Source organism: Elephantulus edwardii, unplaced genomic scaffold, assembly GCF_000299155.1.
Source record: "Elephantulus edwardii isolate Elephantulus edwardi_28Jun2011 unplaced genomic scaffold, EleEdw1.0 scaffold00064, whole genome shotgun sequence".
In the NCBI taxonomy this organism is placed as follows: Eukaryota; Metazoa; Chordata; class Mammalia; order Macroscelidea; family Macroscelididae; genus Elephantulus; species Elephantulus edwardii.
The window spans coordinates 15,068,113-15,095,441 of NW_006399814.1; the positions used below are offsets into that span (position 1 = coordinate 15,068,113).

Genomic DNA, 27,329 nt, shown 5'->3' on the forward strand with positions numbered 1-27,329 from the left:
ATAATAAAATATACATATATAACACAATTTAAATTTAAATTATGACAATACATGTAGTAACTTTCTCAACATTTTCAACGATAAAAGTAAAATACATTGAAAGGTAGGAAAAATGAAGAGGACCAATCAATGCTTTGCTGCTCAGCTAGTAGTGGAGACTCCTAGGTATATTTCCTATGCCTCAGGTCCTGTCCATCTTCACTCTCTCTGGAATGACAAATATTTCCTATAGGAAATGTTTGCTTTGAAACTTGCAGAAAACAGAACTTGTTAGAAGACTTTTTGTCAGGTCATTATAACTTAAGGGAAAGACTGAGTCTGCTGATGCCTATCTGCTCCAGGCAGATGTGCTGGTAGCAGGGATGGCAGTGATGTGTGTGGGATATAGCTCCCAAAGGCCTATAGTCTGTGGGGTTGGAAGGGCTCTGGATCTGCTGCCTCTCCCTCCTCTAATGCTGTAATGGTACCAGGATCAGCCTCTTATGAAGCTTTGGTTCTTCTGGTCCACAGAGCATGCTTCAGAACTTAAGGTGAGCCAAAGCTCAAAATTTTCTTTTACTTCCTCAGTTTCAGATTTAGAAATCCTAACTTCTATACTTCTATCTGGTCCGGGCATAACTCTAATCCTTTTAAAACTAATAGTATCTACATAATAAAAAGAAGAAAAAAAAAACCCCAATCCAACCAATAGTGGCCTATCTAAATCTAGAATGTTCTCTCACAGTACCTTTCATGAAAAAGTCCTTTGGAATTCAGTTTTCTGAACTAATAAATGGTGCACAAGTGATAAAAGGCAACACCGTATAACGGATGTAGGTGAACTCACTTCCATTTGCAGGCCTCTTATCTGATATATACAAAAAAAGAAACTGAATGTAATGCTCTTGCTACTGCAGAATCATTTCATGATCTGGCTCACCAGCAAAAGAGAAAGAAATGACTCAACATAAATACATTCTAAATATCAGATGAAGGATTTTGAAGAAGTCAAGCCTGGAACAAACCACATTCTGCTTGCTGAAGAAAGACAGGAGCCTCCATTTTCTACTTCACATACACCTATCTTAGGCTAACATTTTATGCTCCTTTCAAAAGGATGGAAATAAAATTTTTTCTTTCCTAAAATTAACAACAATAATAAATAACATTACAGAGTGCTCTTTGGACCAGTCCTGTGAGGAATGAGGATTGCTTTTCCAAAGCTTTATTCATTGTGATACTGATTTTCCAAATGACTTTATAAAAAGTTGTCTTTCTGGTGGCCTAGTGGCAAGGTGGTGTACCGCAATCCCAGAGGTGCAAGGTCCAAATCCACCAGATACTCTGCTGGAGAAGGAGAAAAACAATCTCCTCCTGTACCAGTCAGATCTGATTTGACAGTACACACACACACACTCTCTCTCTCTCTAAAAAAAAAAAAAATTAAACAAACAAAAGTTGTCTTTCCGTTTAAGTTATAAACCTCCAATAACTGCCATAAAATAAGCATCCTAAATGCAGAGAACAAGTTCTAGGTGGAGTGAGGTTCTCTGCTTCTGCCTGGCTCCTCACAGTTGAGATGGTGCATCCCACTGTGTGGACAGGTCTATGAGAAGACACAATGTAGGAAAAAGCTTGGTCTCAAGGAAGATCTAGACCAGCCAAGGGTTCTGTCAAATGGAGGAGTTTCCTACCACACCTGACTGTAGTCTTAGCTTATCTTTGTATCCCCTCTTCTTGTCCAATATGGAATTCACAATTCCACTGTGCAACAGGATGAGATGATAAACTATGGTAATAACAATGGTAACAGTGGTTACTACTGACAACTGTTTACCTTACATATGGCATTATGCTAACCAATCATATATTATATCATCTAATACTTACACAGTGGGAGCTATGTTGTTTCACAGAGTTTCCAGAGGCAAGCTATTTTGGAAGTGGATGCCACTCCTGCTTCCAACCATGTTTTAATCGAGGAGCTCCACCAAACACTGTCCACCATGGGTAACCATTATCGCAGTTCACACATTAGTGTCACAGTGTTCAGCTTCACAGTGACCACAAGTTATCTCTCTACAGCAAATGGACAAGCCAGTGCTATACCACTTAGAAGAATGTTTGATCAAAAACAATTATAACCAGGCCTGAGGGACTAAAATCACCCACTTTTGGCTTGGTAGCATCACTTTCTATCCACTAGGCCAGCAGAACTCTATGTTGTTGTTAGGTGCTGTCGAATCACTGACGACTCATAGCGACCCTATGAACAAAACACTTGTATAACTTTCATCGTTTCTCTATGTTCACAGAGTTTACCTATGTACACGGACAGACCAGTGCTATACCATGTGGGAGTATATATATCTCCATTTTACCACTAAAAAACCCCAAGTGCCTATGCAATCAGTAACCTGTTCAAGAAAAGTGACTCACTCGCTCATTAATGTGTGGTTGGAGCCAAGGCATATCTGACCCTCCACTAAGTTTCTGAGGTTGTAAACTGAATGTGAAGAGATGAATTTTCTTTCTCCTACAGAGCTGTGGTGGAATGCCTTTCAGTGAGCAGTGCAACTCTCTCCAGACCATGCCACCAGACCTCTCTGTCTTGGGTAACTTGCTTGAGATCAAACAAAAGTGGCTAGGATATTAAATAATTTTTGAATATGAAAGGAAAAACTGAAAAATGTCAAAAGTCCAACTTTTAAAACTACTAAGGTCAAGTACTTTTATGAATGTTATCAATTCTTCAAGGTATACCTAGTTTCTCATATACACAAACTATACCCCCTCCTCACTTAACCGATATGGGTCAGGTTCCAAAGTTTGGATTATTACTCTAAAATCAGCATGATGTGAAAATGGAAGATGACTATCAGTGTTACTGTCACCTTGCACCCTGGTGTTTGTTACTGCTGTACATACAATGTTAGATGTACAAAAGAGCCGGACACAGATTTTTAACAATGGTCCTGGGAGGGAGGTTGGGCAGGGAGAAAAGTGCAACAATGAATCAAGGGAAATCCAAAGTCCCTGTAAACTTTCATTAAAATTAATAAAAATAAAGACAAAATAAAACAAAAAACCCACTGGTCATTAAGTGCAAAACGTCGAACAAAAAGATAGCTGCTAACTGTGTAGCTGCTGTTGAGTACCATCAAGTTGGATATGACCTGTAACTGGGCTTTTCTGAGGTGTTAATTACATGGGAGGAGACTGCCCATTCTCCAGCAGAGTAGCTGGTGGATTTGAACTACGTGCCTTTGGGATTGCAGTGCAGTTTCTTACCCCTACTAATAGGTTTATTATATAGCAAGGTATTGTCTAGGAATACAAATATTTTAAATAAAACTCAATTTAGTATTTAAATGATGATGGTATTTAAAAAAACAAAAACAAATACATGATTACTAAGTAGTGTATTCCCCAAGAAGGCAAGAATGGTAGGACAGGAAAAAAGTTCAAGAAAATTTAAAGTATTAATAGATTGTTGTTGTTTGGTGCCATCGAGTCATAGACGACTCATAGTGACCCTATGAATGAATGGCCTGAGCTTCTGGAGGCAAGCCATTTCGGAAGTGGATGCCGCTCCTGCTTCCAGGCATTAATAGATTAGAAAGGAAAAAATTATCTCAATGGATGTCCTAAAAGTATGTTGATACAATACAACACTAAGTTTTAATAAAAGTCGTCACTCAGTAAGAGAAAAATAGAACCAGCTTTTCTTAATCTGATGAACTGACTTTATCTGAAGCTGGTATCTAATTTAATGTTAAAATATACAGAAGCATTTCCTCTAAAGCTAAGATAAAGATATCTCCTTTTATGACTGCTCTGAATAAGGTCCTGAAACTGACAATTCAGTAAGACAATAAAAAAACTGGAAGAAAAATTTAATCTGATTGTTTTTGCAAGGGATAGAAATGTTTATTAGAAATCTAAGCAATCAACTGAAAAACCTAAGACGACTAATAACGAAGTTGTGGGGCAGTAGACTGACTATTCTTAGCCATTGGTTTTGACTTTCTCCACATGCCTGGGTGGGAGTATGATTATCACGTTTTAGATGAAAACATGCAAATAAGGTGTGTAGACTACTAATGAGGGTAGTGGTCAGTTTGCCATCCCAACACATTTAAACTGAAGATAATCATGAGAAAATGGGAATCTTGTTGAGAAGTAGAAAATGCTATGCACATCTATTTGGAGTAGAGATCTTGGGACAGAACAAGACCAGTGGCAGCAGCAGAGGTGATGAGGAACCAAAGACTCACATGAAAAAGATGAACTAGGAATGCCATCCCACGGAGCCAGAGTCAAGGCTTTTGTCCAAGCTTATCGAGGACAGTGGAAGACAGGATGCTATCTATATGTGGCAGAACTGAAAGAGCTGTGTAATTTTGACACAGACCTGTCAGACTGAAAGTTAAGAGTCTGTGACTATACCTGAGAAGCTGTCATGACAGCTGAGAAGTGTACCTTTTTTTTACCCTAATAAATCCCACAAAGGTCTAGGATTTTTGTGTGGCCACTACAATGGGCTAAAGGACTCAGCAGCAAAGCAGTGAGGGCCTAGGGAGGGATGTTAAGTGTTAAAGTATACAGAGCAAGGAGCAGGAATTTAAGGGCAGGCCTGACCTCTTGAGAACTTGTTTTGTGCTCACGATAACATGTGTAGGGACTCCTTTGCCTTGTGGAGTTGCCTTGTGGGGTCAGATATCAAACTGTAAAAACTCTTAAGAAATGGCAAAAAAGTGTAATTAAATAGGGGAGATCTACAACAGGGTCCAAAATGAGTAGTGCAATATTGTGAAGACGCCAAGTTTACCCAAATGCAATCTAAATAAAAGTCTTAGCAAGACTTGGGGAGAAGGGAGCAAACTACATGTCAATTCTAAAGTTCCTATGGAAGAGGTAATACCACAGAAAGAAACTGTGGTCCTGGGACAAGAATAAACACACACAGGGTGGATTTGTTGCTGCTGTTAGGTGCCAATGAGTCAAGTTCAACTCACAGTGGTCCTATGAACAGCCTTCCTGAACCAGGCCCTATCCTGTGCCATCTTCATCAACTCTGAGATACTAGAGCCCACTGTTGATGTAACAGTGGCAATCTATTTTTGGTAGGTCTTCCTCTCCTTCACTGACCCTCCACCTTTCCAATTGTGATGTCCCTTTCCAAGGAATAGCCTTGTCTAGCACATGTCCAAAGTATGAAAGATGAGGCTTCGCTATCCTTGCCTTCAAAGAGCACTCTGGATGCACCCTTTCAGGACATATTTGTTTGTTCTTTTGGCAGTCCTTGGGATATTCGGTACTCTTCACCAAGACCACAACTCAAAGGCATCAATTCTTCTGTCATAAAGGAGGAACAAAAATCCAGAAATCCACCCAAACAATATGAACTTAAATGACTGTGCATTTTAAATCAACAAGAAAAGGATTCAATAGTGTTAGAGGAAAAGAATTATAATTTCATCACCATTCCCTATTAAGCCACTCCAAAATAAAATCCAAATGAATAAAAAGTTACTCATAAAAGAAAACTATCAAAAAAAGCATGTTATCCTTGGTTTGAAGGGCCTTCTAATTAAGGCACAGAACTCAATATATAAAAAGGCTAAAGATATAGGGTAACCTAAAGTTAACTTTTAAGCATTAAAAGCCATAAATGATACTTTAAAGAAAACTGAAGAAGAAATAACAAGCTGGGAATAAGTATTTGCAATGTAGGTAAAAAAGATTAATATTGAGGCTCTAGAGAAAAGTGACAGAAATCAGTAATAAAAAAATCTAATGAAAAACTAGTGGGCATATGATTAGGTTATTCTCAGAGAATCTATGTGCAAACTAAAGTGAGTATTTTCTTTCAACAGATTTGCAAAAACTTGAAAGGCAGACATGGTGGAATGGACACACTCATATATTATTGGTAGAAAAAGAAATTTGGAAGGGAATTTTGCATTACCATGTTAAAAATGTACTTACTGTCTTACCTTCACCCTATTTCTAAGAAGATATCTTTCTGGTATAGCTACACTGTAGCTTTATCTGTAGATCAAACACTGAAAAGCTCCCTATTAAGTCCATCAATGGATAAATAAAGTTGGTATTATCCATTTTACAGAGTATTATGCAGCCATTAAAATGAAGTATAACCATAAAAGATTTGTCATGTGTTTGTTATTGTTGTTATTATGTGCTGTTGAGTTGCCTGCAACTCATAGTGACCCTATGTACAACAGCCCTAAACTCTGCTCTGTCCTGTGCCAATCGCACTGTCTCTGATACACCCACCCCGATTACTCCAGTCACTGAATCAAGCCACCTCATAGAGGGCCTTCCTCTCCTGCGTTGTCCCTCCACCCTCCCAAGCATGATGTCCCTCTCCAAGGACTGGGCCCTCCTTACAACATGTCCAAAGTATGTTAGACAGAGCCTCAGAATCCCTGCTTCCAAGGAGCTGCCCGGTTTAACCCTTCCCAGGATGAATCTGTTTTTTCCTAGCAGTCCATGGTATCCTCAATACTCTTTTCCAGCACCACAGCTCAAAGGCATCAATTCTCCTTCTATCCTCCCTAGTCATTATCCAACTCTCTGACGCATAACAAGTGATTGCAAAGACCATGGCCTGTATCAGATGCACCTTAGTCTCCAGAGAGATACCGTTGCTCTTCAGTACTTTGCATAAGTCCCTAACAGCAGACTTTCCCATTGCAAGATATCTTCTCATTCCCTGGCTGCTGTTGCCAAGAGTGTTGACTGTGGAGCCAAGCAAACTAAAGCTGTGAACAATCTCAATCTCTTCACCATCCATCCTGATGTTGCCAATTGGTCCAGTGGTGAGAATTTTTGTCTTCTTGACATTGAGCCTTAATCCATATTGAAGGCTGCAGTTCTTACCCTCTGCAGCAAGTTCTTCAGGTCTTCCTCAGTTTCAGCAAGCAGGGTTGTGTCATCTGCATAATGCAGATTGTTGATAGATCTTCCACAATCCTGACCCCACATTTCTCCTCACAGAGCCCAGCCTCCCGGATAATCTGTTCTGCATACAGGTTGAAAAGGTATGGAGACAGGACACATCTCTGGCATACGCCCTTCCCAATTTGAACCATGCAGTGTTTTCCTGCTCTGTTCTAATGACTGCCTCTTGGTCCAAGTATTGGTTTTGCATTAATATGATCAAGCGTTCTGATATTCCCATTCTTCTCAGAGTAAGCCACAGTTTGTTATGATCAACACAGTCAAAAGCCTTTGCATAGTCATTGAGACCCAGATAAGACATTCCTCTGGTACTCCCTGCTTTTGGCCAAGATTCATCTAACATTAGCTACAATGTCCCTAGTACTACGACCCCTTCTAAACCTAGGCTGGACTTCTGGCAGTTCTCTGCTGATGTGCTGTTCCTTTTGTTTCTGAATGATTTTCCATAGAATCTTGCAATGATATTGTTCTATAGTTTCCACACTCTGTTGGGTCACCTTTCTTTGGAATGGGAACAAATATAGATCTCTTCCAGTCAGTTGGCCAAGTGGTTGTTCTCCAGATTTCATGGAACATGGAATGTGAGAACCATGAATGTAGGAAAATTAGATATTGTTAAGGAGAAAATGGAACGCATAAATATTGACATACTAGACAATGAGATGAGATGGACTCGTATGGGCATTTTGAGTCAGATGATCATATGATATATTACTTCAGAGATGAAAAGGTGAGGAAAAATGGGGTTGCTTTCATAGTTAAAAAAGTCATTTCTAGATCCATCTTGTAGTACAATATTGTGAGTGACAGAATAATATCCATATGCAAACAAGGAAGTCAGTGAATACCACTATCATTCAGATATATGCACTAACAACCAGAGCCAAAGAAGAGGAAATAGAAGATTTCTACCAACTTTTATAGTTGGAAATCGATCGAACATGAAATCAAGATGCATTGATAATAACGGGTGACAGGAATGCAAAAGTTGGGAACAGAGAAGAGTCAGTAGTTGGAAAACATGGACTTGTTGACAGAAATGGAGCTGGAGATAGAATGATTGAATTTTGCCCAATGACTTAATCATTGCAAATACATTTTTAAGAGACATAAACGCAGGTTATATACTTGGATTTCACCTGATGGTATGCACAGGAATCAGACAGATTACATCCGTGAAAAGAACCGCTGGAGAAGCTCAATATCAGCTGTGAAAACTAAGCCAGAAGCTGATTGTGGAACAGACCACCAACTACTCATATTCAAGTTCAAGCTGAAGCTGAGGAAAATTAAACTAAATCCACGGGAACCAAAATATGACTTTGAGTCTCTCCCACCTGAATTTCAGAACCATCTCAAGAACAGGTTTGAGGCCTTGAACACTAATGAGCGAAGACCTGATGAGGTGTGGGAAGGTATCAAGGGTTATCATCCAGGAAGAGTGCAAACGGTCACTGCAAAGATGGAAGAGGAAGAGAAGACCAAAATGGATGTCAGAAGAGACTCTGAATATTGCACTGGAGCAAAGAGAAGCCAAAGCATAAGGAAGCATTCAAGATACTAAAGAGCTGAACAGAAGATTTCAAAAGGCAGTATGGGATGACAAGGTAAAATATTACAACAAAATGTGCAAGGAGCCGAACTCGCTCAGCATTTCTTAAGCTCAAGGAACTGAAGAACCAATTCAAACTTCGAGTTGCTATAATCAAGGATGCTTTAGGCAGAATATTAAATGATCCAGGAAGCAGTAAAAGAAGATGGAAAGAATATATTGAGCCACTGTATCGAAAGGAATTAGCAGACACAGGAGAATTTAATGAAACATATGAGCAAGAGCCTATGGTGATGAAAGAAGTAGTTCAGGCTGCTTTGAAGAAAATAGCAAAAACTAAGGCCCAGGAACAGATGGTATATCAATTGACATATTTCAGCTAACAGATGCTGCCCTGGACGTGTCATGTGTTGTCATGCATTATTTGGGAAAATAACTCCAGAAATATACCTACAGTATTGTATCACTTATATAAAAACCGTCTATGTTTATACACATATGTAAAGGCATTAGGAAGGGACACTACATCACCAGGGTTATTAATACTTAAGTGTTGAATAAGTTTTGGACATAGCCAAAGATACGAACCTCAGTTCAACTTGAACCATGCTCTGTGATTTGCATCAGTATCTGTAATCAAGGCATAAGTGGTTTAATTAATATATTATGAAGTACAAAGAAAGGAAAAGTCACATCTGCAAGGCAATAATCCAAGGAGTAGAAACAGTTAAGGAAAAGTCTGGTATGCCTCCTTACTGTTAGAGGCCATCGAGTCAGCTGGCTCAGTGACCCCTTAGTACAACAGAAGAACGCTGTCCATTCCTTTGGCAGCCTCACAATCTTTGCTGTGCTCAGGCCCAAGGCTGCAGCCATAGTGACAGTCCATCTCATGGAAGACTTTACTCTTTTTTGATGACCCTGTACTTTTTCAAACGTGATGTCTTTCTTTAGGAAGTGACTCTTTAAATATCTGAGACAAAGTCTCATCAGTCTTGCTTCAAAAGAGCATTCTGGCTCCTCAGAATGTCTTTGAGACTCAAGATTCACTGCTGCTGAGTTCGTTCCAATGCACAGCAATTGTCCATCAGCATTCTGAGGCTCGAAACTTTAACTGAAAAAGATTTTGTCCTATGCGGCCTTTGGTGGATTCAGTTGTAGACAAGCTGCTTTTTGGTTAGTAACACTACAGACTACACACCAGAGCTCCCATAGACCGATTTCTTCCGTTCTTTTTAACCCCTGTCGAGTTGACCCTCTAATGAATTTCTGAGATGGTAAATCACAGAGAAGATTGTCCATCTTTCTCCTAAGAAGTTGCCAGTGGATTCCTTAGCAGGGTAATGCCCCCAGGGCTCCCTGCTCTTAGTGGGTCAAAACGGCAGTCTGTTTGGAGGTTAGTTGTTGGATTTTGTTGTTAGCTGCTGTGGAATTAGCCAGACTCAGAGTGGTCCCAAGTCCAACTGAACAAACAGTGCCCAGTCCTGTGCCATCCCTGACTGGGTACAGATCACACTATCATGGCCACAGGGTTTCCACAAACTCATTTCTCAGAAGTACACTGTCAGGCTTTTCTTCCTAGGCCAACCTGGTCTGGAAGTTCTGCTCAAATTGCTCAGTATCAGAATAACATGTAAGCTTCCACTGACTGGCAGGAATCATACAAAGTGCACTGTCTAAGAAATGAGCATGGGTTTCTGGCATGTTGTTGTTACATACTGTCGAGCCGACTCTGACTCACAGCAACCCTATGGACCCTATTCTGCACCATCCTCATGATCTGGTATGTTTTTAAGCTCAATGAGTCAACCCATTTTGTTGAGGATCGTCCTCTCTTCTTTGACCCTCCATCTTTCCCTGCATAGCGTCTTTTTCAAAGATCTGGTCCCTCCTGAAAACATGCCCAAAGTGAGTGAGTTTCACCATTTCTGCTGCTAAGGAGCATCCTGGTTGCCCCTCCTTCAAGACAGTTTGTTCTTTTGGTAGCCTGTGGGATGCTGTTGTTGTTTACCATTGAGTCAGAACAGACCCATGGCTGACCCTCCAGAAGGTTATCAGAGGCAGTAAATTACAGAGGAGGAGAATGGCCCATTCTTCTCTCACAGAGCAGCTGGTGGATTCGAACCACAAGCCTTTGGGACTGCAGCACAGCTTCCTGACACAAGGCCACCAGAATTCCTTAGTAAGTATTATTCTCCAACACTACAATCCAATGGCATAGATTCTTCTTTTGTCATCTTTAGTCACTGTCCAACTTCCTTATGTATAGGAAACAACGGGGGGGGGGAATTATGCCATGGATCAGGAGCACCTTAGTCTTTAAACCAATATAGCACTCTAGAGAGGTCCCTGACAGATTTTCATAAGTCAAAGTTGACTTGATGACAACTAACAGCAACAGCAGCAGCAACTCTTTTAGATGGGAACAGAGACTACTTTTAGGAAGGTTAACTTGGTAAAGTTTAACAGGGATTTAGGGGAGGGGCAGATAAGAGGTGAGGGAAATCATCAAAACACAAGTTGAGTGTTATGGAGAATCAAATTTAGGGTGTGGCTTTTTAGGAGCTCTGGAACAGCCTGCACACGAAAGTTATGGGCACTGACAGTAACGGGCACATAAAACCTAAATATTAACTTGACCTACCATTTAGCACCTGAACTTTAAGAATGAGTATAGAAATCCCACCCCATCCCTTCTGCCCTATAAGAAATAAGGTGTTAATGCATATACTAAACTATTATGGATAAGTGGGTTTTTAAAAATGGCAATGTTACCCAAAGAAAAATGGGAAGATCTAAGAAAACAGTGGTTTATAATTATTTTTAAATCACATTTACATACTTACCAAAAATTCAGTAACTCTCTGCATCTTATGTGAACAAATGATGACTTTAGTGGCAATTTTGCTTGGAAAAGTAAGTCAGTGAAAGAGAGGAAGACCCTTAACTAGATGGATCCACACAGGACTGCAACAATGTGCCCGAGCACGGCAGAAACTGCAAGGAGGGCACAGGACTGGCAAGGTTTCCATATGAATTTCACAGGGTCACTGTGTACTATAGCTGACCTAAGAGCACTTAACAACAGTGGTGATTATGATAATCTTAGAAAGTTTTAGGTTAATGTAACATTTGAAAATAGACATCTTAAGGTCAGAAAGACAAAGGCATTATGTGTCTCTCTTTTTTGCAGATTCTTTCACTGTGAGGCTGACCATAGTCCTTTAATACCTGTCCGCACTATCTGATTATTTTCCTTTAATATTTTAAGTTGTCCAGCTGCCTCTCACACTGAAGCCTTTAATGCAAACCTTCTCTAAGTCCATGAGCTACTCTGTTAAGGATGCACAAGTTCCAGGCTGATATTATAAACAAACTGTATTAGGAAGTTCAGGGTTTGTGCTGCTGCACTGAGAACCAATTTTCTAATTATCTCAGGCATTGGCCATGAGCAGGAGCTTGCAGTCATTAGAGAGCAAGTATGATAAGGGACTGATAGTTCACTGTCTAGGAGAGGTAATCACTAAGTTTCAGCATCCTTTGAATGGTCTCATATGTGTAAGAAAGCTGGACAACAAATAAGGAAGACTGAAGAACAGATGTCTTTGACTTATGATAATGGTGAAGAATACAGAATATGCATGGATGCTAAAACAAACTATCTGTCCTGGAAGAACAATGGTCACAATGCTTTTTCAGGCCGGGCTGAAACCTCATCTCACATACTTGGAATATGTTATTAGGAGGAGTTAGTCCCTAAAGACATCATGTTTAGCAGAGGATCCCCGGAAATTGGGAGAACCTTTGACGAGATGGAGTGACACAGCAGTTGTAAGAATGGGCTTAAACGTAGTAATGTTTGTGAGGGAGGCACAGGACCATGCAGCATTCACACAGGGTTGCTGACAGCCACCACTAGACCCAAGCTACTGTGAAAGGTTAGCTACCATTTTGCACAAATTGAGTAAAAAGGTGAATCTTGAGCTGGATTTCCCCTAGTCTTTTAAGATTTGATTGACTAAAACATTAGGGGGAAAAAAAAGTCGGAAGAAAGCAGAAACACTTGTACTTACAAAAGGCATTTTGTAACAGTGTATTAGTCTCACTCTTACACTTAAAATTGTTCCAAACTTTGAGATGCATGTTGACAAAAAGTTGATTATGGCCACTGAAATACAATGGATACTCTTCTGTAGCACCAGAACCCAACATTGTGTCATCTCGTCTCCTTGTTTTTGGGCCAAGGAGAGTTCTCAGAAAAAGATACTCTCAATGAGATTCCTGTTCCAGGGAGTACCATGTTTCAAACTAAATGTGACTTTTATTACTTGGCAAAACCTTAACATCCCTCATGTGTTAAAATGGGGGAGGGGGGTTTAGAATGTTCACCGATACTCTTCAGGTTTTGTGACCTACTCACTTAATGTCACAGAGGCTACTGATGTAAAACTGAACTGTGCTCAAGGTGAGGAAGAGAATGGCAGTCAAGACACGAACTTCGAATAAAGCTCTCATCCAAAGTTTTCTTGAATGCAGAGAACAGACTGAGTAGCCTGACAGAGTGGAGTGCCTTCAATGAAAAACTATACTAGTTGTATGTTTCCACTGAGTATTGGCAGAAGTACGATCTACTGTGCAACTTCTCACATCAGGGGAAAATGGTAGTGGAACATTTTGGGCAAAGGGCAGAATACGGAAGTAAGTACCTTAGTGAAATATTCCAGTCACTTCTCTGTAACTGATGCATTCGAATAGTCTAACATATTCCACATGATGGATGTTTTCCCTCTTCTCATCTAGTAGTGTCTCTGACCATTCGCAATGCTTATACACAGTGATGTTTTGTGATGATTACTAATTGGCAGATGTTAATCTGCTTTTCTTGAAAATGCACTGCTAATTTCCTGTGTTACCTTAAATAGACAGCTCACTGCAACAATTACACTGAGTGCACGCTTCTTTCTAAGAGGTGAGACAATCAGGGAAATTTTAGACTTTACTTTCTTCTAGGTGAGAAGGCAAAGTGAGGGCTCACAGTCTAAGCCTTGAGTAGGGGATATTAGAGTTTGCAAGCACAGCCCACAAAGACCAAATTTTGGGGAAATCTGTACCACACTTCTTGTCCTTTCATTTAGAAGAATCCATCTGATTAACAAATAAGTGAATTCAGTTAACAGCCCATCTCTCTTCCTTAAACAAGCCTAAATTACTGGAAAGCACCACTAATCGTCTTGGTACCTTCTGCATACCAAATATACATAAAAGCGCTGGCTGACCCATCCTCTGTGTTTTACAGCACAATTTCTCTGTGATTCAGGTGCTACTCTCTGCTGGGATGGCTTTTCTTCATTATTCCGGGTCCAAGTTAAAAACATATTTTGACACTCCTGCTACTGTTTCTCTTATAGGATTGTTAGTGATTTGAAGGAAAGTCAGGGTATAATGATCTGTCTTCCCAGAGCCTGATGAGAAGACACAGCAGGGATCTCTGAATAAACATTTATCTTACTATGGTAATTCTTAACAGTGCCCACTAGCAATGGTTTTTAGGGTACAGAGATAGTTAGAGGGCTCCTAGGTATCATTATCTACTCAGTAAAAACACATGAAATTCCAGAGCTGCTAATCAATTCACTGAGTAAGAGAAAGAGGTGACCTGCAACAGCATACTTGCAAATAAAACATAAATATAAAACTAATCTACTTATCCACCTAACATGGTTCCTCAGCCAACTCTAGCTATCATCCCATTTTTCTGCTCCCTGCACAGCAAACATTTTAAAGAATTACCTGTATTCATTATTTATCTCATATCTAACTTTTCTGTAAACTTTCATTAAAATCACAATTAAAATAAAAAAAATTATTAAAAGGAAAAAAGAATATGTGTTCTCTGCTTCTATTTCTTACTATCTTCATTCTCTTCTTACCCACTCCAACCAGACTTTAGCCTGGTCATGACATGGAAATTGCTTATCAAAGCCATTAGCAGCCTCCATTGTATCAAAATCAGGAGTTAAATCTTTGGGCTCATTGTATTTGACTTTTCAACTTAAATACTTGGGTTTCAAAATAACCTATTACATTTTTTTTCTTTCACATAACCAGCTACTTCTTCACTGGATTTGTAAACATAATAAATCTTGGGACCCTTTATCTATTTATTCCATATGTAATTTCATCCCATAGCTTGTAATACCATGGACTGTATTCCCCACAAATCATGTGTTTGCTTGACTGGGGCAAGATTCTCTTATCATTTTAGATGTAATGATATGATGTGGCAGTTACATAATGATCCTCCATGACTTAATAAGTCAATCAGTTGTAAAAGGATTAAAAACAGAATTCAACATCTTAATGCTGTCACAGCCCTGGTCTGATGGGAAGAGAGTGTCCTTAGGTGGCAACATCTTTAATCTTACAAGAAATAAGAAGAAACAGAAGATCAAGCACAGAGATGAAAACTTCAGAGTCAAAGCCATTAACTTGAAAGGAAGCTGGGAATGAACTGCATCCTTGAACAAAGAACCTCCTTGATACAGGGAAGGCCAAATCATATGGCAGTTTCCAAGGAATAATAGGCCTATGGACCTAAAAGAGGCAAAAATGCTGCTCCAGAGTCAGTATCAAGAAAGTCTTCCCTCCCCAGAGCCAGCATCCTGAATTCGGACTTTCATCCGTCTAAATTGTAAAAGAGTATGTTTTTGTTAGTTAGAAGCTACTTACATTATTTTTTTTTAAATTAAAGAAAGGCCTATAAAGTGAACAAAAAACCCAGGAGGAACATGCTCTTCAGAATAATCAGCAAGAGGTGGTAAAAAATGCAGCAACTGCTCAAAAACAAAGTTAAGGAAGAAGGAAAGGGCAGGAAAACTGAGTGAACAAAAATGGGAAACCCGTGATGGAAATGCAGAGTACACTGAGACATGGTAAGGACTAAAACCAATGTCACAGAACAATCTGCGTTTAATTTGCTGAATGGGAAGCCAATTTTCTTTGTAAACTTTCACCTAAACTATAAGAAAATATTTAAAAATAAATAATGTATTTAAATGTGAAATGCAAAGCTTTAGACCGTTTACAGCAAAATATTGGAAAAGAATTTCTTAGATATAAAAAGAACTAACAAGAAAAGCGTGAACAAATCAATTCCCTTAAAATATTATCTCCTGCTCACCAAAAGATACTATAAAGTTTTAGGATAAACAAATCCTTGAGAAGATATATGTAATACATACAGGGAAAGAAAATGTAAATGTAGAAAATATAAAGAACTATAAATCAATATGTAAAAGATCAATAGTACTTAAAAGTGGACAAAAGACAGAAACGATAATAAATATATGTAAAAATGGTCTAAATCATTAAAAATCAGTAAACTGCAAGTGAAGGCCACATGATTTATCATTCTTTTTTTTTTTTTAATGATTTATCATTCTAAACCCATACTGACAAAACCAACAATGGAGAGACACACCAGGCAAAATTCTTACATATTGCTAGAGGTATAAATTAGTAAAACTACTTTGGAAAACACTTTAATCATATTCTGTAAAATTGAACATGTGCTGCAACTCTGAAATTCTACCCCTACAAAGAGATAATCCCTTGCACATTTGCTCACCAAGACAAGACAGAATAAGCTAAACAGCAAGATTTGCATTAGCAAAGATACGGGGAAAAAATGAATGCGTCTATTTATAGACTGGATATAGTATATTCCCACAAAGAATTCCATAAAAAGCAAATCCTAGAAGACTACAAAGGGTATGATTTTAAAAAGCTGTAAAAATTATATACATACACAGTAGATGACAAATCTGAGAAAGCAAAAATCTGGTTAGTGGTTAAGAAAGGTGGTTAAGACACAGGAGGTACATCTAGATGGATGTCAAATAAAAAACCAAATCCACTGCTGTTGAGTCAATTCCAATTCATGGCAATCTTGTGTCAGCTTTTTGAGGTTACACATCTTTATGGGAGGAGACAGCCCACCTTCCTCCCTTATAGCAGTTAATAGATGCAAACTGCTAACTTTTTGGTGGTTGTTATTCTTATGTGCCATCAAATCGCCTGACACTCAAAGAGACACTATGTACAACAGCTCTGAAGCCTGCCCCGTCCTGAGCCAGTCTGACTCCTACACACCAACTCCCATTGCCCTAATTACTGTATCAATCCATCTCATCCAGGGTCGTCTTCTCCTTCGCTGTCCCTCCACTCTCCCGAGCATGATGTCCTTCTCCAAAGACCAGTCCCTCCTAGCCACATACACAAAGTATGTGAGATGGAGCGTCAAAATCCTAACCTCCAAGGAGCAACTTGGTTTTCCCCTCTCCAAGACAGACCTATTCATTTTCTTGGCAGTCCCTGGAGTTCAAGACTCTTTTCCAGTACCACAACTTGAAGGCATCAATTCTTTCTGATAATGTTACAAACTATATATATCATCAAGGCTTCTTGGGAGGATAGATCTGGGCAGGGAATGATGAGTATGCCTTATAGTATTATGTTTTGTAACTTATGTAAACATGTACAGCTATATGTACAAATACTTTGTCTATTCTTTAGTATGTATGAAATACTATATCTAAAAATCAAAAGTCCTATTTTTATATGACTAAAATAGGCTGCTTGGTAATTATTGCTGTAGGAACCATTTCAATATAATACTTACCGGTCAAGGGTCTTATAATAAATGTCCAAATCTTTGTTTACAAGCTCTGTAGTTCGCATAACAATCATCATTTCTCTGTACTTTTCCTCAGCATCTCGAAATTGAGGTTCTCGAAGTTCTTTCTTAAAATGAATAATTTCTTCTTCATAACCTTTCTGCCGTCCTAAAGCCAAACTGTGATTTCTCTTGATACTTTCTATTTTTTCCTCTAACTTCTGATGTTCACTATAAAAGGAGAAATGACAAATGAGGATTCTTGACTACCTTTTAATAGTCTAAAGAAAGGCCACTGATCTCTTTACACAGAAGAACACCATTTATCATTCTCTTCAGCAATCAGCATATTTAACAGTCTCTCCTTCTTGCTTTTAAAGTTAAAGAATATTATCTTCCATCTAAATTTCTGCAACATCAAGTTTATAAAGCTGATTTTTGCATGTCAAAGACTTATAACAAGTAAATACTGAGAAATTCTCTGACTTTTAGACTGTAACTAACTGAATGAAAGCAGTGTTGTTGATTGATATCTTCACAAATGTCTGTTAGTGGAAAATGTAAAATCACCAACACCGAGTAATTACTGAATGTTGTTGTTGTTGTGTGCCATCAAGTTAGAACTGAACCACAGCTGACCCTTCAGCGGGTTTTCAGAGGCAGTAAAATCATACAGGAGACTTCCCATCTTCCATGAGACTTTGGACTGCAGCGTAGCTTCTTACCACTAGGCCACCAGAGCATCATCATTTATTTAACAGTATGTAAAAGACAAAATATTAATCTAAATTAAATGAAAATATTCATTTTCTGCAGTAATATTTATTAAAAATAGTAATTCTTTATAAACCAAATTTTCCAATGTTGTTGTTTTATGTACAGTACAGTTGGAACCAACCCATAGCTGACCCTCCAGTGGGTTTTCAGAGGCAGTTAATTGTATGGGAGGAGATCGCCGATCTTTCTCCCACGGAGCAGCTGGTGGCCTGAAACCATGTGCCTTCAGGATTACAACACAGCCTCTCGACACTAGGCCACAATACAAGTATAAGAACCCTAACACTGGCCAAACAGAAGTAGGATGCCCCCAAGTTTCTGATAATTTTGTAGATTATGTAGATTTTAACATTTACTAAGGACCCTTTCATGAGCCAGGTGTTGGCTCTGAAGATAAAGATATTCCTATTAGAGTTGCTTTAATTATGTGTTTTGCTGATATTTCTGTTATGCCCTGGTTGCAAAGTTTTAAGAAGAGCTGGGTATAGTAATCTTTGCTTATCTACAGTTTTACTGCCTATGGGCCCATGTAGTCAAAAATATTAAATGGAAAATTACAGAAAGAAAAAAAAAATCGAAAGTATTAAATGGAAAATTCCAGAAGTAACAAAATTCTTAAATTTAAAATTGTACATCATCCAATCAATGTACATCACTGTTTTCTAGGCAGCATGATGAAATTTCATGCTATTGCTCCTTCCTGCCCAGGATGCAAATCATCCCTGTGTTCAGCAATATCTCCCCAGTATAAACTATCGCCCACAGTCACTGATCTGTCATCTCATTTACCAGATTTGACTGCTGTGATACTGAATGCTTGTATGCAAAGAACCCTTATTTTATTTATAGTTGTCAGTTATTGTTGTTAATTTCTTGCTGTGTCTAATTTATAAATGAAGCCTTATCATAATATGTATATATAGGAAAAAACATATTATAAACAGAGTATGGTACTATCTGCAGTTTGGGACATCTCCTGGGGGTCTTGGTATGTAACCCTATGGTTAAGGGGGAATAATTATACTAATAGAATTAATGGATGGAAAGAGCACTTACGTGTCAATTACAGAAAAAATTCTAAAAAGATATGGTTTTGTTTTTAGAAGCAAAGAACAAATCTAAAGGGTTTACTTTTCTAATTTGTCACAGAAAGCACATTATAGTGTTAAGGAGACAAGGCTTGTCAGCCAGGATATCAAGGCTCATTCATCATCAAAATTCCTCTGTGATCTTTCTGGTATCGATGTTCTAATGCATAAAAACAAAGAAGTTGAAGATAATGAGCTTTTATCTGATTTTTTGAAAGAAATAAATTTTATGTAGCTATAGTAAGAGTATTCACTAACACAGAGTTAAACATTTATTATGCTTTATAAACTAAGTTAAACTTTCACTTTCCATAACCTTTACAAATAATCTTTGATTCAGATTTCAGATTAAGTAGAAAAATTACAAGGAAAAAGTGAATAAATGAGAGACATGGATTTAATCAGTTGAGGTGGTTCTATATATCTGGCTAGTAAAAGCTTCTATTGCCTTAGCATCAAGCAGGTTCTCACAGGATCCCAAGGCAACTCAAAGGTAGATGCGGTAGGAACAAATCTTTCCTATTGTATCAGGAAAGCAGAAATGACAGCGAGAATCAACAAAATTACATGAAGAATCAGGCTAATCTTTCAGAAGAATATATTAGTGGATACATAATTATAACTGGGGTAATCTAGAAGGGGTCTCCATTAACAAACTGCTCTACCAATAACTGGACTGTATACTCTTGACCTAGCCAGAGTCAATGAGCATACTGTGTACTAGTACCCTGTGAAGTTGGCTAGCAGAAGTCTAGGACTAAGTATGTTTACTATTCAATAACTAGTGCCTACCCCTACAGTATGAATACCAATTCTATGTCATTTGGTCATTAAGCTCTTAAAGTCATGAGATGTAGTTGTATAAACTGTTTACCTTCTTATAAATTTCAAGGACACAAGGCTGAAATTCTTTTTTAAAAACATGTGGTTCTTAGTTTTCACCTTTCAATACAAAACATCTTTATTTATACTAATAACTAACTTTTAAGACCTACTTTTTCATTTGCAAAACCTGCATTTGTCCCATTTCCTTCAAATGCTGCTTTCTTTCTTCTTCAACTTCTTTTAATTCTTCATTTCTTTTTCTTAAAGTAAGATTATCCTGCAGCCATCTTTCTTGTATCTAAATATATGCATATATTGAATTAAGAAAAACAACCAAGTTACCACTTGTAATTTATACCAGACAACTGCTGATGTCATTGCTGTTGAGTTGCTGTTCCTACTACTATCCATCATCATCTGGGTCAATTCTGACTCACTGTGGCCCTACAGAACAGCCCACAAGTTTTGCAAGCATATAATTATTACTGAAGCAGACTACCACATCTTTCTTTTGCAAAGGGGTTGGTGAGCTCAAATCACCTACTTTTCGGTAGGCAGCTGAGTGCTTAAATACTGCTGCTTACCACTGTCAAGACTATCCCAAATCACATTAACCCCTCATGGGGTTTCAAAGCTGTAAATGAGAGAAACTATCTACCTTTCTCTCACACAGAGCAGCTGGTAGATTCAAACGATTGACCCTAAGGGTAACAGTGTAACAGAATATACCACCTGAACTTCTGACAGAGTAGGAATTCTACTTGGAATCATATTACACTCAGCAGAATGAGAAAAAGTTAGTGTGAAGGAATCTTCAGGCTTGGATTAATCTGATTCGGAAGGCTCATTCCATACGCAGTCACAGGTGGGACAGCTGCCATGCAAAGCCTATCTTTGATGGCTCTCCTATCTGATGAGGCTATCTATCAATCAACATGTTGTTGCTGTGTACCGTCAAGTTGGAACCGACTCATAGCTGACTCTCCAGTGGGTTTACAGGGGCAGTTAATCGCACAGAAGGAGACTGCCCATTCATCTCCCACAATGGCTGGTGGCCTTAAACTGCAAGCCTCTGGGATTGCAGGGCAGCTTCTTGCCACTAGGCCACCAGAGCTTGCTCGCTAGTGTGCGCTGTGTCTCTCTTCCTGTCTCTCTCTCTATACATACATACACATAGCATATATATAAATAGATACACACCCCCTCTTGTATATTTATGTATTTACAAGGTATTAAACTATTTAATACAAATACTATTAAATAGTATGCTTATTAACATATACATGTAATAGAAGCTTAAAAATGAATAAAAGATGTAGACTTTTTTAGTAATTAATAACTATATCCAGGGGCTCATCTTACATGTGAACCCCATTCTAGAACCTACTGATTAAGGAATTTCCAAGAGAGTACTACTACTATAAAAGTCTCTCCACTTTCATTTCTTTAATTATATTTGTCTCCTAACATGCTGAGACTGACACATACTGTAAGGGTATGTCAAGCTTGACCTCTACATTCAAACTGACAAATAATCACATATGGCAGGAAGAGCCACAAAGCAGTTTATACATGCACTTCTTATGAGCTCTTGTGACCTAGTCCAGAAGGAGCTCCACCAAAAGTGATGCCTCTCTAGTGTTTTGAATCCACCAAATGGCTACGAAGAAGAAAAATGGGTAATCTTCTTCTCTCAAGTGATGTTGTTAGGTGCCATCAAGTTAAGCATAAATCACAGGAATCCTGTGAATAACAGATTTGATCCTCTACCTTGTGATACAAAGCCTCCAAAAATCCACTGGAGGGTCAGTTATTCAGTCCTGATTCAAAGGCAATCAGTAAGTGATAATCAAGTGATAATCAAATTTCCTTACAAAATCAAGTAGTAAAAAATAGTATAACTTTTAAAGACCTAGCTATTATGCTTAAGGCATGTGATTTAAATGATAAACTAGAAATTAATTTCCTTAACAGGGAAAATATATGGCACAGGGATTAGCTGAAAATTCACTTAATATAAAAATATTTTCCTTACAAATATAGAAGGATTTCCTTACAGACAACTTTTAAGAATTCATTATTAGACTTCTATTCCTTTTTATGAATTTATACTATAAAAAGATACATCAGTATACAAAATACAAACATATGTAGGATACTGACTGCCACATAATTTGCAATAAGAAAGAATAACAATCAATACAGTAGATGTGTGAGTGAATGAATATGCAAAGATCAGAACATAAAAAGTAAAGTAAAATGTACGAAGTCTAAAAAGTAAACTATAAATGACACATTCCCATTTGTGTATGTAAATTTAGATAGGAAAAAATCCATCTTTCTATTATGTATAAAAATAATTCTGTAAGAACAATTAAACACTGCTTACAGAAATACCATTTAGGAGTAAGACTAGAAATTGGGAGAAAGAGGAAGATTTTGAATTTTATGCTTTTATCAAGTAGATCTTTAATAAAAATAAAAAGTCACTGGGATTGCACAAATCTAAGGGTGGCACTTTTATTCAATGAACGTTCTACTGAAAATAAAAAACAGAAATTAAGAAAAGAATGTTATAAGCAGAAATGATATCATAAGGCATTAGGAAAAAGATCTACCTTTTGTGTATCAATATCTTGTCTCATGATTCCCATTTCTTTATTTATCTTTTCTTTGTGTTTCTCACATTCACTTAGTTGAGTTATTACTTTATTAAGTTCAGTTTCTTTTTGCTACAAAAAAAAGAAAGTTATTTACACATGTAAAATAAAAATATAATCAAATAAATAATTTTAAATTTAAAATTACCTTCTTATAGTCATCTTTCCCATCTTGAATATAGTTTTCAATGTCTTTCACATAGCCATGAATATTTTTAACCTTTTCTTTGATATCATCCAACTGCAGAAAAATATTTGTAAAAGTTACACGACCTGGATCAGGGCATGTACAATGATTTATTTACAAGGAAATTTCCTTACAGTAAGGTAAAAATGAAAAGGTAACTTAATTCTTATTCTGATGTAAAAATGGTATTGCATATCTTAAAATATTAATTATCTTAAGATGTTCATTACATGTGAAATAAGTGTCCAACACAGTGCTATGAAAAGAATAATAACAACAAGCTTAATACATTAACATATAAATCTTACTTTATCCTGTGCAATTTTGTTGCTTGTATTTTTTTTGCTGATTAATTCTTCTTTTTCCTGCTGAAACTTTTCTAATGCTGTTTCCAAAGGATTTACTTGCTCTTTAGCATCCTAAAAATAAGAAAAACCCAACAAACCTAAAGTCTTATATATCATGCCATTATCTTATTTTATTATCAGACTGTTTCATTATAACAAAAAGTACTTTTGATGTGCCAGGCTTTAAAATTCAACTCATATACTACTTCTTACAACCTTATGAGGAAGGTACCGTTCATTAGCTTGATGATGCCAGATGATAAAACAGATGGACTGACTTGTTCAGGATCACAAGAACCATCAAGAGAAGGATTAAAAATTCCAACAGGTTCAGCACCAGCACTATATTATCCTGATTTGGGCTCTGACATGATTATTCAGGGCACCTGCTTCTTATTATCATGTGGCTTCAGACAAGAGTTTCATGAGTTTACAGAGGACTCATATGTCTGAGAGCTATATAGTGAATAAGGATGACAGAAGAAGTAGTGATGCCTTGAACTGTGTTTTTGGAGGAGAATACGGGGCTGCCAAAAGAACAAACAGAAATGCCTTGGAAAAAGTGCAGTCAGAGTGTTTTTTTAAAGACAAAGATTTGTCTCTCATACTTTGGGCATGTTGCTAAAAGAGGCTATTCTTTGGAGAGGGACATCAGACATGGAGGAAAAGTGGAGGGTCAGTAAGGGAGAGGAAGACCCTCAATCAGATGATTGACACAGTGACTGCAGCAATGGGCTCAAGTGTGTCAGAAATGATGAGGATGGCACAGGGCAGGACAGGGTTCAGGTCTGCTGTTTATAGGGTTGCTATGAGTCGAACTTGGCTTCAAAGAACCTAACAAAGAACAACAAATGGCCTGTGTATGATCAAAACCCACATGTATTCATTCTAGCAAGGTCTCTCTTTAGATAGGAAAATAATGGTAAAACAAAATTTCTCTTGAAACTCAGTTTGTCAACGCTAAGGACAACTTACGGTAACAAAAGTGTATGGCACATTGATGATGGAATATCTATATTTTTTCTGGGAGGGTGCTTTCAAATAAACTATTTTACTAATCAAAAGTTCCCATTTTTTTTCTTTATAACCTTCCAATTGCATAGTTATCCAGTCCTTAAACACTTTAAGATACTGAAATATCTATCAAGGCAATAAAGGTAGATACGATTCTATTCAGTATTACTCCCAGGTGTAACTTTTTTCAGAGTGCGATGTGTTATGTATTGTGTGTCTTGGAAAACATATCTGAAAATTAACTCTCTTCTTATTGGCTGCATGAACAACAGCTGTGAGTTTCAATTTCTTCTTTATAGGAAGAGTATCCATCTATTTCAGTATTGTTGAGATAGTGAATGGCTTAATGTAAAAATGTTTTAAGAAATAAAGAAATATTTACAATATTTACTGACAGAGATACAGTATCACATTTAATACTTACCGAATGAGTACATATAATGATAAAACCTTAGATTATTTTTTTTCTAAAATTGTTCATAAATTCAATTGGCTGAGTCTTATATTTGATCAATCTGGATTTAAAAAAAAAAAAAGGAAGAAGTGATACCTCTCTGTGCCTCATCAACTGATATATAGCCCTCTCTTCCTGTGCAGCCTTAGCTATATCCCTAAGACATGACAGTGAAGATCAGTGTAAACAGATTTGGCCGCACTGGGTACCTGGCCACTTGGGGCTGCTTTTAACTCTGGCAAAGTGGATATTGTTGCCACCAATGCCCTTTTCTTCAACTACATAGTCTAAATATTCCAGTATGATTCCACACATGGCAAGTTCAATGGCAGTGTCAAGGCTGAGAATGGGAAGTCTGTCATCAATGGGAAAGCCATCACAATCTTCTAGGAGTGAAAGCTCATCACCATCAAGTGGGTGATGCTGGTGCTGAGCATGCTGAGCAGTCCTCTGGTGTTTCCACAACCTTGGAGAAGGCTGGAGCTCACCTGAAGGATGGTGCCAAACAGGTAATCATCTCTGCTCCTTCTGCCGATGCCTCCATGTTTGTGATGAATGTGAATCATGAAAAATATGACAACTCTCTCAAGAATATCAGCAATGCCTCCTGTACCACTACAGGCCCAGCCCCTCTAGCCAAGGTCATCCATAACAACTTTGGCATCATAGAAAAGAATCATGACCACAGTGCATGCTATCACTGCCACCCAGAAGAATGTTGATGGCCCCTCTGGAAAGCTGTGGCATGAGGGCCATGGAGCTGCCCAGAACATCATCCCTGCATGTACTGGTGCTGCCAAAACAGTAGGTAAGGTCACCCTTGAGATGAATGGGAAACTTACTGGCATGGCTATCAGTGTGCCCATCCACTCTCAATGTGTCAGTGGTGGATCTGACCTGCCACCTGGAGAAAGCTGCCAAATATCTGATGACATTAAGAAGGTGATGAAGCAGGCATCAGAAGGACTCTTTAAATGCATCCTGGGATACAATGAAGACCAGATTGTCTCCTGTGACTTAAACAGTGATACCCACTCTTCCACTTTGATGCTGGGTCTGGTATTGCCCTTAACAATGATTTTATCAAACTCATTTCCTAGTATGACAATGAATTTGACTACAGCAAGACAGTGGTTGACATGATGGTTCACATAGCCCTAAATAACAAGAACCCCTTGGACCACCAGCCCCAGCAACAGCTGTAGAAGAGAGACACTCAGCTGCTGGGGAGTCCTTGTCCCAACTCGATACCTGCCCCTGAGAATCTCACACCCTTGATACAGTTTCCATCCAGTCCCCCTGAAAAAGGGGAGGGACTGAGCCCATCTTCTCATGTATCATCAATAAAAGCATACTCAGCCAAAAAAAGAAAAGGAAAAAAAAAGATAGCAAATGGGTTAAATGAGATCTATGGGTTCTAGTGCATGGCTGATCTCAGTAGCTGCTCACTTTAATGAGGAAGATTCTGAGGCTACATGAAGAAACAAACAGAAAGAGTGCTATGACCTAAGACAGAGTTTGCCAGAGTCATGTTTAGAGAAGAAAACTCCAAACCATAGAACTACAGAACAAGAATTCTTTATGAAACTAACCTGTAAATCAACCAGATCATTCTATATAAGTCTACTACTTAAGTAGGTAACTAGCTCTTCCTTAACATGATCAAAATCTTTCTAGCAAAAACCTTTATCCATAAGTTTGAAGCCACCAGCTGCTCTGTGGGAGAAAGATAGGCAATCTCCTCCCATGCAATTTATTGTTTCTGAAAACCCACTGGAGGGTCAGCTATGAGTTGGTTCCTACTCAACAGTACACAACACCACCACTTGATCTTAACAATAATCGTAGTTCTAATCACTAAATTAATAAAGAATATTTAATATATTTTAACTAATGTGAAAATAAACATAAACAAATGTTCATACCTTTATTTCTCTATGTAAGGACTGAACTTCAGTGGATAATTCCACTGTCTGCTCTTCCAGTTGCTGACGACGTTGTAAATTACTGGATATCTGAAGTTTCTCTGATTTGAGTTCATTTGTTGTACTTTTTAGATTTTGAATCTGTTCCTGCTGGTCCTGTATAAACTTCCGATTTAATTCAATTTTACTGGAAACTGCACAAAATATAAAATGATTAACATAAGGCTGCAGGAAAACACTACGAGTAGCATTCTCCTAGTTTTCATAGGTCATTAGAAACCACAGTGGCAGAGTGGGTCCCAAGTACAACCAGGACTTCTGTAGCCTCTAAACCCACCTGCTTCTCCACTTTGCCCCTCTTGGCCATTCAGAGGTGAGGCTCAGAGAGCAGGCAAAGATGAGAACACAGCTCATATAATCCTCTTCTATCATTCAATCTGTTGTGCAAAAGCACAGGAACAGAGAAAAGTAATGCTTTTGAAAAGAGTGAACATACTATGGACTAGAAGGAAGAAAATCTGTTCCTTGTCCATGAAATAAACATAAAATATACAGTAAAAGTAGGTACAGGATGCTGAAGTCTTTATGCATGAAGAAACAGACTAGAGATTACATGAAGAAATGGATTATATTACCTGTATCTAATTTGTGTTGTTTTTCTTGTTTTTCCTGGTTTACTTGTTGAACAGTTCGATCCAAGTCTACTCCTTGTAGCTTAGCTGCTTGTTGTGCAATCTTTCTTTCAACATCTTTAAGTTCCAACTTAAGAATACAACAAAATTATTTTCATTTCAAACTCAGTGCATAATCATTATATAAAATCTTTCTTATTCCCTCTTAAGACTGTTACAAATTATTTTTCA

General features: G+C 38.0%; 1 protein-coding gene across 2 annotated transcripts in view; it reads right to left on the reverse strand.

Annotated features, from left to right (window-relative positions):
* RAD50 (RAD50 homolog (S. cerevisiae)) overlaps positions 1–27,329 on the reverse strand; it is a 78,740-nt gene that overhangs the window by 4,865 nt on the left and 46,546 nt on the right. For both annotated transcript variants that reach the window (XM_006888082.1, XM_006888083.1), the window contains 7 exons: positions 27,102–27,228; positions 26,467–26,660; positions 23,035–23,145; positions 22,688–22,780; positions 22,498–22,611; positions 20,050–20,177; positions 17,196–17,420 (listed from right to left, as the gene is read on the reverse strand). In XM_006888082.1, coding sequence (XP_006888144.1) covers positions 17,196–17,420; positions 20,050–20,177; positions 22,498–22,611; positions 22,688–22,780; positions 23,035–23,145; positions 26,467–26,660; positions 27,102–27,228 — 992 coding nt within the window. The remainder of the gene's footprint in view (positions 1–17,195; positions 17,421–20,049; positions 20,178–22,497; positions 22,612–22,687; positions 22,781–23,034; positions 23,146–26,466; positions 26,661–27,101; positions 27,229–27,329) is intronic.